General features: G+C 38.8%; 1 protein-coding gene across 3 annotated transcripts in view; it reads left to right on the top strand.

The window, feature by feature from the left end:
* Positions 1-15092, top strand: part of SLC26A11 (solute carrier family 26 member 11) — a 1037522-nt gene that overhangs the window by 474401 nt on the left and 548029 nt on the right. For all 3 annotated transcript variants that reach the window (XM_044068078.1, XM_044068080.1, XM_044068079.1), the window contains 2 exons: positions 9965-10140; positions 14686-14758. In XM_044068078.1, the coding sequence (XP_043924013.1) occupies positions 9965-10140; positions 14686-14758 (249 nt within the window). The remainder of the gene's footprint in view (positions 1-9964; positions 10141-14685; positions 14759-15092) is intronic.

Below are 15092 nucleotides of genomic sequence, written 5' to 3'. Positions count from 1 at the left end.
AACCGGGAAAAGCCAAAAGAAAGAAGATTATTTCTTCATTTATATACACACATCATTTTGTTCATTCATCCACAGTTTTAGAATAATCAATGAGTATGATGTTTCATGAAAAGTTTATATATATATATATATATATATATATATATATATATATATATATGTTTACAATGATTTTGATTCCACTTGCCATGGTAACATTTTAATATTCATGACTGATTAACATACTTAATTCATTACAGTATTTTATTGGCTAATTAGGGGGACAAATAGGTTTTTAAGCAAGCTTCAAGGGTTAGTACACTCACCTGATGAAGTTTTTATGAAGAAAACGTTAAAGGAGTGCGTTAATAGCATTTGTGTCTTTTTGGATTTCGCTAAGAAAAGAAACTTGTGTTGGAACTGGTTGGACCTCCGGTGCCTGTTTTTAGTTTATTAGTCTACTTTGGGGCACTTTTACCACTTTTTTGCTTATTGTATTGGGTATGTGTTCCCTCTTAGAGATGGGGCTCTTTATTGAACATTTTGAGCTCAGAGCAGTGTTCTTGCTTCTGAAGGCTTTAAAAAAATGGCTGTTTCTGTGACCTGCCATCATTAGTTTAGGCAAACTGTCCATTATGTGGTATCCAACCAAGCAAAGAATCACAAAGCCATACCCACTTGTGTAGGGAAATTTTACTTGACTGATATTCTGGGCAGCAAATTCTTCTTCACTGCAAATATCAATGTAGAAGTTAACCAGCTGTTAAATTGTCATAGCTGGGTCACAGGTCCTCTTATAGAGCTGGTGTTTCAGAGATCTTGCATAGTCATGATCTTCTGGAAGTGACACTGGAGATTAATCTATCACACAGGACAAGTGTGGTCTTTTCTCTCTTTTGCTTGGTACAGCTGGACAGGCAGAAGTAACTGGATGTATACTCTTCTTCCCGTGGCAATGGATGCCATGTCTTTCTGCAGTTTTCAGGAATTCCTTGTTTTATCACAAAGTTCAGGGAAGAAAGAACAAAATTTATTCTCATTTACTGCATGCAGGCTGAGAAGGGTGTGGTTCCAGGCTCTAAAAATCATAGTGGTATAGAAGAGCCATCCTAGCCAAGGATCTTGCCAGTAGATGACTGTCATCCAGCTCTAGTTCTGGGCCTCACTTCTGACACAGACCTCCTTATTCTGCCAAACTTGCTGTTGGAGATCAGTGAGATGGCTGAAGCTACTAGGGAGCCTTCTTTAGGCCTCTGCCTTTAAGTGGAAAAAGTTCTCAATTTGGGTAGAGCAGTAGCCAGTACTGCCCCTGTCTTTTAATGTACAAGTGACTCTGACCTACATCAGGAACCTGCATGTTCTAGATCCCGGTTATTTTACAGTCAAGTTACAATTCTCAGCTCTTTCTGCTTATTATTACCTTGTGGAGGACAAAACTTTGGCCGTGCCTTATGTGGTCATGCAGTTCCTTAGGGCATTGCTGTGCCTCCATTCCCCACTGAAGAATCCCTTCCACCAAGGTCCTTCTGTATCATGATAGACAAGCTTACTCAGCCACAGACAGAGCCATCTATCTCAGCAGTGTTCAAGTTTTTTTCTTGGAGGTTTTGGTTATGGTAGCCACCATCTCTGTGCATCTTTGCTCAGGCTGTTGTGAGTAGGGAACTGTGTATGGTCTCTTACAAAGATAACGTGTCCTTTGCAATGAATCCTCAAAGGCCTTTACTTAATGAAAAACACAACAAACTTATACTTCATAACCAAAATTATTTTGGAAAGAAATCAAACTCGCCACATTTCTCACTTATAACCAAAGTGTGAAACGCAACAAGCCAAACAGAACACACACTAGATCAACACTGGCCCCTATAAAGGCTGTCCCTCCTTAATAATTCCACAGTCCAACTCAGCCAGTCACTGGAAAACTTCCCAAAGCACACTCTTGTGCAAAAAATGCAGGCCGCTCTACTGATGTAAAAGCAAATTTAATAAACAAGTAGACAAAAAAATATATGAGACAAACTGTTGGATTTAGCACTTTCATCTCCCATCCGGAGACTTCATCAGAATCAAAGTCATATCCTATATTCATCATTTAAATAATTGCAAGTCATTCCTGATTGGATATCTAATCATTAATGTATTAATATTTTTTACATGCTTGAGTTTATGTTTGTTCTTATATGGCTTTTATATGGTTTTATATCTATACATGATGTTATAAATTATTACAAAGTTTTTTATAAACATAATTATTCTTGCCATCTACCCAGATACATATGCTACACATGTTATACCTTATACTCGTTCGTTTTAATATATTTATTTATATATCTTTACATATTTTATACTTATAAAAACATTTTATATATGTATATTATAAGTACATATATACACACACTTTTATACTACATCCTAGACACACTTATGATTTATGGAACTATTATGATGAATCTTTTATATATTTACTGGACCAGTGTAGGATAGAGAGGGTTAAATTAATGATTAGATATCCAATCAGAAACGATTTGTAATTATTTAAATGATGAATATAGGATATGATTTTGATTCTGATGAAGTCTCCGGATGGGAGATGAAAGTGCTAAATCCAACAGTTTGTGTCCTATATTTTTTTTGTCTACTTGTTTATTAAATTTGCTTTTACATCAGTAGAATGGCTTGCATTTTTTGCACAAGAGTGCGCTTTGGGAAGTTTTCCAGTGACTGGCTGAGTTGGACATTTCTCACTTAGCAACCAACTTAAAAATTCCTTGTGCAACAACCACCTTTCTACAAACTTCAAAATGTTCCTTATCTATTTAAGAAGTCACTTACTGCCTTTTTCCTTACCCACGCAACCCTGTGGTCAGGGAAGGAGACACCTGTCCCATATTTTATCCTGTTGCTTCTTACTTTGCCACGTTCTGCTTTAAATCTGTGGCAGCTAATCAAACCAAAGCATTATCTCTGTGCCATGTTTGGCAAGTTACACTCTATTTTCCTTAGCCTGTCAACTGGAAAATTGCTAAACAGCTCACACACATTTTAAAGCTTTCACTCATTACTGGCACAGTTCCATCAGCATTCAAACACTGCTAAGTCATTCCCCTTTCTAAAGTCTCCCTTTCTTCTGAATTTGGACTTTAGACCCATCTCCAGCCTTTGTTCACTCAATCTTCTTAACACATGCAAATAAATATGGACTTTATGGAGCAAAGAGCATGGTTTTAGAAATCTCTTTAGCACCCCTTTAACTTTTCTTTCTGCTACTGACAGTCTGTAACTTTATGAATAATGGACTTCTCTGCTGGTGTGTTCATTGACATGATTTGAGCTTTTGACACCATTAACCAAAATCATCTTCTCTAGAAACTCTAAACTTAACTTTGGTGAAAGCACAGTATCATGGTTTATAAACTGTGTGTGTCTTTCTCTCTCTCTCTTTGGCTTTTCCTGGTTAGGGGTCGCCACAGTGGATCACCTTGTCCGCTCATGATTGGCAGCAGAGTTTTTACAGTGTTGAGTTGCCAGCTCGGTGCTCAACCTTCCACAGAAGGCACACAAATGCATGCAATCACGCCTAGGGCCAATTTTGTGTGTCCAATCCACTTGCAGCATGTCTTTGGGGATGTGGGAGGAAACAGGAGTACCCAGAGGGAAACCCACACGACCACATGCAGACTCCACACAGAAGACACCCCAGCTGAAGATCAAACCAGAGAGCCTCTTGCTGTGAGGCGACAACGGTAACCGCTGCACCACCGCGTCCGTCCATGATTTAAAAACTGTGTAAAATCAGAATCTTCCACATTTTTTCTAACAAGTTATTTTCAGTAATTGGTGAAATTAACACTGGTGTGCTACACAGTTAAGTGCTGGAACCCCTACTATCCTCCCGTTTTATTAGTTATCTTACCCTGGACTAATCAAACCTTAACCTCATCATGTATGCAGGTGATATATTTATGGTGGAGTCTAGTAAAACCCCCCACCATACTTTTCAACCTGTAATGCAGGCAGGTTTCATGGAACCTGTGTGCATGGTTAACAAACTCATATTAATATTAAAAACTAATATAATACTTTTTTGTACCCTTTGAATACCTGTATTCTTTCCGTGTCCTACTGGTAAAAACAATAAAGGAACCCATATTCCCAACGTTTCACAACAAAAGTATCTGTTGCTCACATTTGACCAGTTATTCAGTTTCTTTCATCACACAGATAACATAATTACAAAGATGTCATTGCATCTTAAACTGCGCAGTTCCCACCTTCTTTTAACACAAACACTCATAATTAAAAATGTCCTAATTCCAAATATAGATTATGCCTTTCCTCTCTTCTGCCTGCATTCATCCTACAAAATCTAAAAGTCACAAATCACTGAAGACAACATTTTCAGATTTCTTCCTGCAGATGTTAATACACATTTCAACCTTTTTAAAAGGTTTCAACTGGTTACCCATTACAGAGAGAGAGAGATACTTTTCTTCTTGGTACTTTGATATTTAAAATACTGTACCTTGGTTTAAAGCCTTCACTAAAGAGATTGCTCCCATCCAGAGAGCTAAGTTACACTCTTAGAACAGTCAGGATAATCCCCTTCCTTTGGCTAGACATATGCTAAAAGTAATAGAGCTTTTTCCAGACTAGGACCAGCTCCATGGAACCACTTTCCAGCTGAAACATTAAACAACTGTTGCAGGCCTTCAAATTAGCCTTGAGTGAATATTTATAAAATGAAGCTAAATGCACCTGCTGTCATGATGCTGGCTAAAAATAATGTGTGATTGTAGTGTGCATAAATTCTCTGGATACCTTATTCATTGCTTGAGATGAGAACACTGAACAATCATATGTAACTATAGGTTTCCATTATTTATTTTTTTATTATTTTGCATTTGTTTATCAGGGTAGTGCACTTATTTCGATGGACCAGTTTCAGACACAGCCCCTGTGAGTATATCGCATTGTAAATAAGAGATAAAGCATTTACTGTGTAATGCAGAGATACATGTGTAAACAAAGTTTAAATGTGACAAATTAAAGGCAGGTTACAAGCAAGTTGGATAGAAAACCAAGTTATCCATGTCTTGTCACTTTAGGGTATTTGAGTTCATTGCTTTAGACTAGCTTATTTAGACTGGTAGGACAGAAGAGAAAGGTGAGAAGGGGGGTGAAGAGAGTAAGGGAGATTAAGGAGTGACTAAAGATTTTATCAGAATTCCAGAATGAGGGCAAATGAGTGAACAGAGGAACAGGAAATGTAGTGGGATTTAAATGATGTGACAGGATTGGTGGCTCCGACATGAAGCTTGTGTAACTAGGTGTTTCCGAAGTTCATTTCTAAACTCTTAAGTGGGTCAGTAGTGATTCCCAGTTTGGGGCCTACACTGGAGGAAGCATAACTGCTGCTTGGAGTTTAGTTTGCAGGTCTCATCAGACTGAGGTTGGAATGTGACAGACATCTTTGTATGATGAGATTCTAGGAAAGAATTAGTATGCAAGAGGTGAGAGTGATTCAGAAGTAAGGATAACATACAGGAAGGGAGGTCAGCAGGAGGACAGATCTTTATCTGATAGGTAGCCATCTGGCTTTAGCAGGAGTTGTGCAGTGGTGTCCTTGATGAGAGGAGTGTGTGATGAAACTGCATATTTTATTACAGATGATTTGTAAGATGCTGTTTTTCTTAGATGCTGTGGCAGTGATGGGCAGCCCATACTATAGCTGGGCAAGTAAAATTATTTTGTCTCTGATGGTGCTTGCTGGAGCAGAAGCATGGGTAGAAAGTCCTGTGGCCCAGAAAATTATCTGTTGAATATTCTTGCATGTTTTTAATAAGATTATAGAAGTTAAGGGTTCAAATAAGTCATATTTCCATGTATTTGAATAAGGAGGTTGTTTCTTTGGGGAATCTGTGATGTGAAGTGTACTGGGAGCTTTGGTGAGCCTTTGATTTGTGATAAATAGTATTTATTGTGTTTTAGAGAGGCTTAATAACAGATTGTATTCTGTAAGCCATTGGCTGAGTGAATAAAGATAATTTTGGAGTTGAGTTTGTATTGTTAGATGTGACTGGTTGGATCTAAAGATTGCCTTACCATCTGCATAAAATAAGATTGGCAGCTCATAAGGGAATTTAATAATGCATATGGAGAAAAGTGCGAGGATGGAACCTTAAGGTACATCTTTAGGGAGTGGTGCCATATTAGGCAGGGAAGTTCCTAATTTCACTTTAAAGGATATGTTGCAAAACAAGTCTTTAAACAAGAGTAGGGAGTCTTCACTAGTGTCGTCTTTAGTTTGCCAAGGTGACAGTCAGTGCTCAATTAGGTCAAATGCTTTTCTTAAATCTATGAAGACTGCTCCAGTTAGGTTTTCTTTGTCCATGTTGCTCAGCATTTCATCAGTTAAGATCCAAAGGGCTGTCAGGGTACTATGCCCCATCCCCACCACATCAGAACTTGTGCTTTTATGTTTGGAAAGAAGGCGATATTGATGGATATAGTCTGTTAATTAAATTTGGATTATTTTTTTTCTAGAATTTTTCCAGGTGTGGGGAGTATAGAAACAGGTCAAACGTGGGAAGGTTATTCTGGTTTCTGTAGTTTAGGAGTAGTTATTACGGTTTCTTTTCAGATGTTGGGCATGATGTTGCTAGACAGAGATTTTAAGTATGACCACAGGAAGTGGTTAGGAAGCCTTTGCCTGGATGACTGAACCGGGGTAGATGTTTTAACCAGATAGAGAGTCAATGGGAATTTGATCTAACAAAGATCCTATATCTTTGCACTTGATATGTTTTAAGTGGAAAGAGGAGGAGAGGGTGTAGGTGGGGAGGGAGCATACTTATCAACTGTCCAAAAATTTTCCTTATATTCTTGGTCTGCTCTTCATAAATGTTTTGCTTTTCTGGCAAATCACTGAGGACTGAAGTCACTAAATAGTGCCATACATTAGAGTCTCAGACTTCATAGCCTTCAGAAGAAGCATGCCAATACAAATCCTGTTATAGCAACTTTCTATGTTTATAAGAGCAATATCTAAAACCTGTCCCTATTTTGGGCCTTTGTCTTCCCCCACCATTATTTTAGGCTTCATCCAGATTTCTTGTGCTAAGAAGGTTGATAGGCCTGGGGCAGAGGGAGGTTGAAGTGGAGATGCTTTTTATTGCTAAATTCATGGAGAATGTCTATGGTGGTGAGACTGATATTATTGCAGTTTAGGACTTTGGAAGGAGCATTTTCTGTAGTTTTGCATCCTGTAAGTAGGTTTTACACCAGAATTTTTTTAAGGTTTATTCAGAAGGTAATGCTGCCTAGACTTGTATTAAGTATTGTTATATCTGTGGATATCTTGTTTGGTGAGATTTCAGAGTATGATGAAATGAAAGTGAGATTAAGTGGTGGGGTTTTGTTTCTGTTTAGACCAAGTGTTTGAGTTCTTTAGTTATCCAATTATTTTTTAGTAGATTTTGTCATCTTGTAACTGGAGGAAAGAATTTCTCCTGAAGGGAGCGATGGGTTTGGAATATGCTGCTTGTTTCTTCATTTGGGTCTTGAATATCATGGATTCCAGTCGGGTGTTGATAAGTAGTGTTTTCAGCTGTGTTACTGGACTTTGGTTTAAATGTTACCTGCTTGGTGAACAGCTTAAGTGGTTGTGTGTTGTGAAAGTTATGGGACAGTGGTCAGTGAATGATGGGTGCTGGATGGGGAGGTTGACAGACTGAGGATTGTTTGTGATGACCTAAGTCTGTTAGGGAGTGGTAGGATGAGCATGTGTCTGTCTTACAGGCTCTTTTATTAGTTGCATCAGTTTTAGACTGATCAGAAATAAGTATATATGATTGTAATAAGATTTGTGCTACTTATGGGTTATGAAATCCTAACATATATTCATTAGGCACTCTATTGTAAGATACATGATGGCTGTTATGTTTGGTCTGATTACGCTGTTCTCTCTTTTTTTTTTTTGTACCCCTGAAATGCACATGGGTAATTACTGGAAAGGGTCAGTAGACCAGCTCACTTACCCAGTTAACAAGTGGCAGCTAAATAAATAAATGCACATCTTCCTCATGAGAGTTGTTTGAGGTTTCAAAGAGCCAGTCTGTCCATCTCCTAATTTCTTAGCAGCGTCAGAAACCAGGGGGAGGAGAGAGGGCCATTCACAACCTTAATACACAAAGGCACTATCAGTAGCTCTTCAGTTGATATCATATCCTGCAAGAGGGTGTAACCCTCTTAAATTCTTGGTGGAAGATCGTGGACTTGAACTCAATACAAAAAAATGTGGTATTTTACAAGTGCACCCCTGCAACTACAGCATAAATGATAATCCCTCAAAGTGGATACCCTCATTTAGAGACCTAGGCACATTCATTGACTGTGTGCTTTCTTTTGACCACCATGCATCAGCTGTTAGGAAGTTTTTTTCACCTGGCCCAACTTATTAGTTAAGGTGTATCTTCCAGCACAGAAGTTAATTTTACCTTCTAATTCTACCTAATCAGGCCCATAATAAAAAATAATGGCTCCTTTGGCATGTGCCTCTCCAAACATACTGTCATGTTTAAAAAAAAACAATGTTTCCTAAACAAGAAAATGTTACGCATGTTTGCAGTCATGGTATAGAAAGATAAAGCCCTTTTTATAGCCCAGGTAATCAGAGTTCAACCAAAGGCACAAGCATTGGAGAGTACAAATAGGTATGGTGAGAGTCCCCATCCTTAGGGGAAGGGGTGGTAGTTCCTACCCAGCTCAGACTAATGTTCCAATGACAGCATCTTGACTGGAGAGCAGAGGCTCATCATAACAGGGAGCTAGTGTGAAGATGTAGGTGTGGCTGACAAAGCCAATAATGATGGCCCTTGTTGGTGCATGTAGAGGAGTATGCAATCACAGAGGTGTATAGGTGGCCCTTGCAGTGAATGCATGTTGTCATATCACCACCAGGGGCAGTGTTAAGCTGCAAATGAAAATACTGCCATTGCCAGGATGCCAGTGAGAGCACAAAACCTCCTGGCTGCCAGGGGATGGCACCCTTCGGCTAGTGCAATGTCTGATCAAGGAAATACTTGATAATCTGCAGTCACCGGGGGGGTAGAAACAGTACAAGAATGACACAGGACATGTTTTTGACATCAGATTACATGCTGACTGTAGTAGCCAGAATGTTGTGTATTGTGCGTCCTGTGTACTCTGTAGACATTTCTATGTTGGAAAAACCAAGCGCTCCTTGAGGGACCGAATTAAAGAGCATATTTATAGCATCACTAAGGGTGATGATAGGAGTGCATTGTCTAAGCATGTTAAATCAGCAGGGGGTGACCACTGCTTTAGGTTTATGGTGTTGGAGGTATATGCACTGAGACTGAGAGGAGGTGATGTAAGAACACAGAGAATGTGTGGAGATTAAATGGATGCAGCTACTTAGGGCAAATGTAGGCAAGGGGTTAAATGCTGTCATCCCCATTAAGCCAATTTTGAGATCACGTGACCTCAGACATTAGGGTATATAAGTGCACTAGAATGTGATGGTTTTAATGGATCTGATGAAGTACCCATGTGTATGAAAACGCTTATCCTGGTTATATTTTTTTTGTATTTTTACAGTTTTTACGTGTTTTATTAAATTTGTTTGCTCACCTATCCCTCTGCCTAGCCAGCTTTTTTTTCTTTTTTAGTATTTTGTGGCTTTTGCTGGTTGCTCTTTTTCATTTTACAATTTTGAATTTATTACAAGTATACTAAAACTGACAGGGCAAAGCCAGAAAAATCTAGAACTGAGTCTAACAGCTGCAGACAGAGTTGCAGACTTATCCTATTTATAAAACGTTGGCAGAGAACATAGCACTTATATTTGCATTTTTGGAAGATATAGGCATGGCATTAAATTTAAAAAGTTGCAAAATAATTACCTAAGTATCTTACATGTAATCCTACATTCTTTAAATCTGTTATTTGTATTTTGTTGTAGCTCGGAATGCCTTGATTGTAGTCTCAGCTGGCCTTGTTGCGTATTCATTTGAAATTACAGGATTCCAACCTTTTGACTTAACTGGGAGAACAGCTGAGGGCCTTCCATCTTTCCAGCTGCCAAAGTTTTCTGAGATAGTGTCAAATACAACTGTAACTTTCAGCGACATTGTCGCAGTAAGTATTTGTAACTATGCATGCTGTACTTTGTTTTTCAGAAATATGGTCTTGATTCCTTAAGACAGATTTAGGTTCCAGAACTGCTGATAACTTTTTCTTACGAAGATGTATGCATCCTTGTCAAAGGGTTTTGGGTGAAGTCCTGCATAAGTAGGGTTCACGACGATCTGTTTGTTAGATGCAGCTGGGCGATGCCATCCCTGTGCTTTGAGTGAGCTTTGTGGTTTAATGAATTGTAAGAATTCCAACATCACACCCAAAATGCAAATAAGTTAAAAAATCATCCTTTTGCCTTAACTGGTCAAAGGGTCTAGTGGCTAGTTTCCAGCTGTCAGACATTTCTGATAATCTCTGTATTGCAGATGTTGCCTTGCTTCTGTTTTTGGGTTAGCCAGTTCCTGCTGCTTCTCTGATTCTTCACCCGCATGCTCTTAATTACTCATTTATGCCAGCATTTCTTCTCCCAGACTATTTCAACCCGCTGACCATAGGTGTCCTCTGTTCTACAACAAACCAAAAGTTTCCTGGAGGAACCAGAGCCAGGAGTAGTAAGAACATTTGCCATCATTTTGTGGACCATAAGGTTTTCTGGCTAATGCATACTCTGTTGCCTACTGTGAGTGTACAAGAGGCTGGCGATGTGCAAAGCCCATGTGTGCTTCTGTATACATACTGGGCTCTAAATGTTTACCATTTGCATTCTCTAAATCAGTAACCTTTTCTAACACAGGGCTGCCAGGAAGCACTGAAATCCTCCCTGTAATGCCAAATATTTCATTCCTCCCTCTCTGCCTCTTCTGGCACCTGGGACACTATGCTGACCCAAGCTTTTTAGCATTACAAACAGTTACTTTCTGCATACCTCCTGGCCTTTTCATTTCTTACCAATTAATTTTTGCTAGCTAGCTAAACATGTAAAGAGCTGGTTTGAAAAGTGAAGAAAGACAGAAAAGACATCATTACACATAGCTATGCATAGTGGCTGCTTTTCTCTTCATCAGATCCTTTATCTTCCTCACTGCCTTTGACTTTCGGTGACCCTGCAGTGCCACAGCACACTGAGTGATGTTGTCTTGCTCCCTAAAGTTCAGAGTTTGTTCTTTTTATGTATCCACTCAGCATGACTCCCTTGTGAAAAGATAGATGCAGTGTAATGGCTGTATGCTGCATGTAGCCAACATTATGAACGATGGTTTAATACTTGTGGAAGGCACCAGTTTTAAATGGTACAGCATGGACATCCTAAACACTGGACTGCATTTTTTGTGCATGCCAGTTACCTATGTACAGTGGTTAGTAGTTCATTTAAAACATTACAGCACAGTTGTATGTAAACCACAGTGAAACTTGTACTTTTTAGTTTCAACGTCCAGACCTGCTGTGCTGTCTTCATCACAGTACTAATAGCCAAGTCTTGAGTGACATCAAGTAAGGGAGCATAGCTGGAACCCAGTAACTGCTAACAGGAGAAGACCTCCTTCAGGTTCAGGGCCTTTTTAAGCCTAACCATGCATCCCAAAAAAAAAACACGTTGTGAATATATAATTATAATCCATATGGAGTAACATCATCTGTACATCAGCCAATCCATTTCACAATTTTGTATAGGTCATATATGGAGACATGTGATTTGAACCCATGCCAGTGGATATTACAACAAGCAAGAGATGAACACCTAACCATTGTGCTACAAACCCAGTATTACACATCTTTTGTCCACCAGGTCATCAAATTCACACGATCACCAAGCCCATCGGGTCTTCCACACTGACCTGTTATTAAGCGTTGCAGATAGTGATCAGTAGCTTAGTATTTGGCTAAAAAAACCTGTAATTTCTAAGAAGTTGGCTTCTGGACAGAGGGTATCCATCTGTAAGAGTGATTGCCACCATAATTTTAGCTGAATTGCTTTTGCCAGATGATGAGCTGGGGGACAAGACAACCAAGTGTCCCTTATTGTATCGCCTTGGTCTTTTTATTCATACATGAAGGGAAAGTAGGAAGAGGCTGGTAAGCTATGCCAGCTACCCTGAGGCGACATATGTCTGACCTTGTAAACAGTAGTTGTATAATGCCATAGTATCTTTCTCTGTCTAGCTTTGTACCTCCACTAAATGGGAAGAGGCCAAGAAGACATTTGGATTGCAGGCTAGAGACTGCTTTCTCCATCAGGGATTGGTATCTGAGTATAAGCAATGAGAAATGGATAGGGGGTCCTAAGTGAAATACCTGCTCTGGTAGAGTTTTTAGCTGAACTAGAACAGAAGCTGCACTTAAAAAGGGATAATTAGTAGGGCATATAAAATTTTAAATGGTAACTATTGGAATGAGTCCGAGGAGGGTAGAAAAGATTTGTAAGAGAGAATGAATAAGGAATTCACAAGAAAACAATGGGAGGTCATATGTATGGCTCCCAAATATGTAACAAAGTCTAGAAGATTTGGGATTTGTGCTTGGAAGTGTTTGCATAGGTATTTTTATGTCCCAAACAGATGCCAAGGACAGGTAGATGGAAAATGTTAGAGCTGTGATGGGGAAAAAAGAGGTAACAGATAACATATGTTGTAGGAGTGTAAAGAGTTTGCAGAATTTAAAAATTCCCTGCAGACTATTCTGTCAGAAATATTGGGTGACAAAGTGGGTGTAACTAAGAAAATTATTTTTTTGAGGTGGGATACAGGATCTGAATTGCCTAAACATAGTAACACCTTGTTAAGTTTAATTCTGGTAACTTCCGAAAAAAGCAATTACTATAAAATGGAACTCAAAGTCTAAAACAACTGTATTTGAAGTATTAAATATTGGGAGAGAGAGAGAAAAGAATTGGAAATGGGATCTTTAGAAAAGGGTAGGAGCAAGTTACATAGAAAAAAAATTGGAAATTGTGGGAGCAATACATGCAGAATATTGTTTTGGATTATGATTGAAGTTTAAGGGAAAACTGGAATTGACCAACTTGTATAATGTTGGGTTCATAATAATTATACAGAAGAGTATATGTGACATGTAATGTTTGCAACTGGTAATATGTTAATTAAGCAGTAACCCACGCCTGGTTGTGGGTAATGCTGGATTTACCCACGGTTGGTGTGGTTTGGTCATGAGGGCGAAGCCCGAGTGGCCAAACAAAGACAACCGTGGGTAAATCCAGCATTACCCACACCCAGAAGTGGGTTATTGCTATTATACAATGACATTATTTAAGAAAAACAATACTTTTCTTAAATAATGACGTTGTATAATGCCTCCTTGCTGCCCTTCCGCAGCTGTCTGGTATTCTGTAGCAGTTCTGATGTACTGCGCATGCGTATGTTTACGCAGTACATCAGAGCTGTGGGTGGAAGCAATGGAGAAAGCAAGATCTCCGTTGCTTTTTACAAAGTGTCTTGCTATGTTAAAGGAGTTTAACATAGTGAGGCAGCTTTAAAAAAAGCAATGGAGAATCTCCGTTGCTTTTTTTAAAGCTGTTTCGCTATGTTAAACCCATTTAACATAGCGAGACAGCTTTAAAAAAAGCAACGGAGAAAGGAAGATCTCCGTTACTTTTTTTAAAGCTGTCTCGCTATGTTCAACTCCTTCAACATAGCGAGACAGTTTCTAAAAAGCAACCGAGATCTTGCGTTCTCCGTTGTTGTGAAAAAAAAAAAAAGACTTATACTAATGGAAAAAGTCCGGGCGACCAGACCTTTTTCCATTAGTATAAGTCTTTGATTTACAACATGCACGCTGACCAATCAGTGTGCACGTTTTGGAATATTAATGGGGGGTCGTTGTATAATGTGGTTTATTTTCTTTTGTATAAATGTATTGTTTGTCTATGTCTTAACTGATGATTCAAAAAATATGTTAAAAAAACAAATTTTGCATCTGCACTGAGGAAAGCTGAAGGGTAAAGAAGTTACTACATGGGCAGCATGGGTTGAATGTTATACAAGGCTAACAACCTGCCAGCAGACTTAACTGACATATTTAAGTTTGCTGTAGACTGTAGATCACAGGCATGTGGAGCCACACCTATCCCCCACTGGATGGAAGTGAGGCAGGCACGTGAATTCAGGATATGGCAGGTCATGTGTGGAGGCAGACACGTAGATTCAGGATATGGCAGCATACCTCTCAACTGTCCAGATTTTTCCTTTATAGTTTTTGGTCAATTTTGCATAAAATTATGGTTTTCTGGTAAATCACTGGCAAATCATTGAGGACTGAAGTAAAAAAAATAATAGTAGCCATTTGTGTTTCAGACTTCATACCCTTCAGAAAATTCATGCTAAAGCAAAACCAGTTATTCTATCAACTTTCTAAGTTTTTACAGCAATATTCAAAAAGTGTCCCCTGTTTTGGGGCCTTTGCCCCCATTATTTGTGGCTTTGTCCAGATTTCTTGTCTAAGCTGTTCAGAGGTATGTGTGGCAGGTCATATATGTGTTTTAAGTACGAGTTCAGATTAATGACTGTGTAGACAATAATACAATAAAAAAGAATATAGCACAATTCTATAGAAGATTTTTCATATTCAAGTGTGTCACTTGTTTTTATACAGGAAATTGGCCCAGGCTTGGCAGTGATTCCACTGATGGGACTGCTAGAGAGTATCGCTATAGCCAAGGCATTTGGTAGGCGGACTTTACTATTTCATCTGTGATGTTGTGCTTTAAACTTTAGACTGTACAGACATGGTAGCAGCTGGCCAGTGTAAAGTGTGCTGGAATAACTCATTGAAATGACTCTACTTAATTTTACAGAGCTTCATTGGTTAATTTCCTTTTCTCATCATTCATTCTTTTAGTGCATTTCTGTGGATACCAGTACTGAATAAATAGTTACAGAACAATGAGAAGTGATAGAAGATTAAGTACATGCCAACAGTTACTGCATAATGCAGACAGTGTCTAGCCTAGTATGTGCAAACAGTTACTGCATAATTTGTAGTATTTGCATATGGTTTGC

This window comes from Protopterus annectens, chromosome 4.part0, assembly GCF_019279795.1.
Source record: "Protopterus annectens isolate FY-2018-M chromosome 4.part0, PAN1.0, whole genome shotgun sequence".
Taxonomy (NCBI): Eukaryota; Metazoa; Chordata; order Ceratodontiformes; family Protopteridae; genus Protopterus; species Protopterus annectens.
This window is presented reverse-complemented; position numbering and strand designations above follow the sequence as displayed.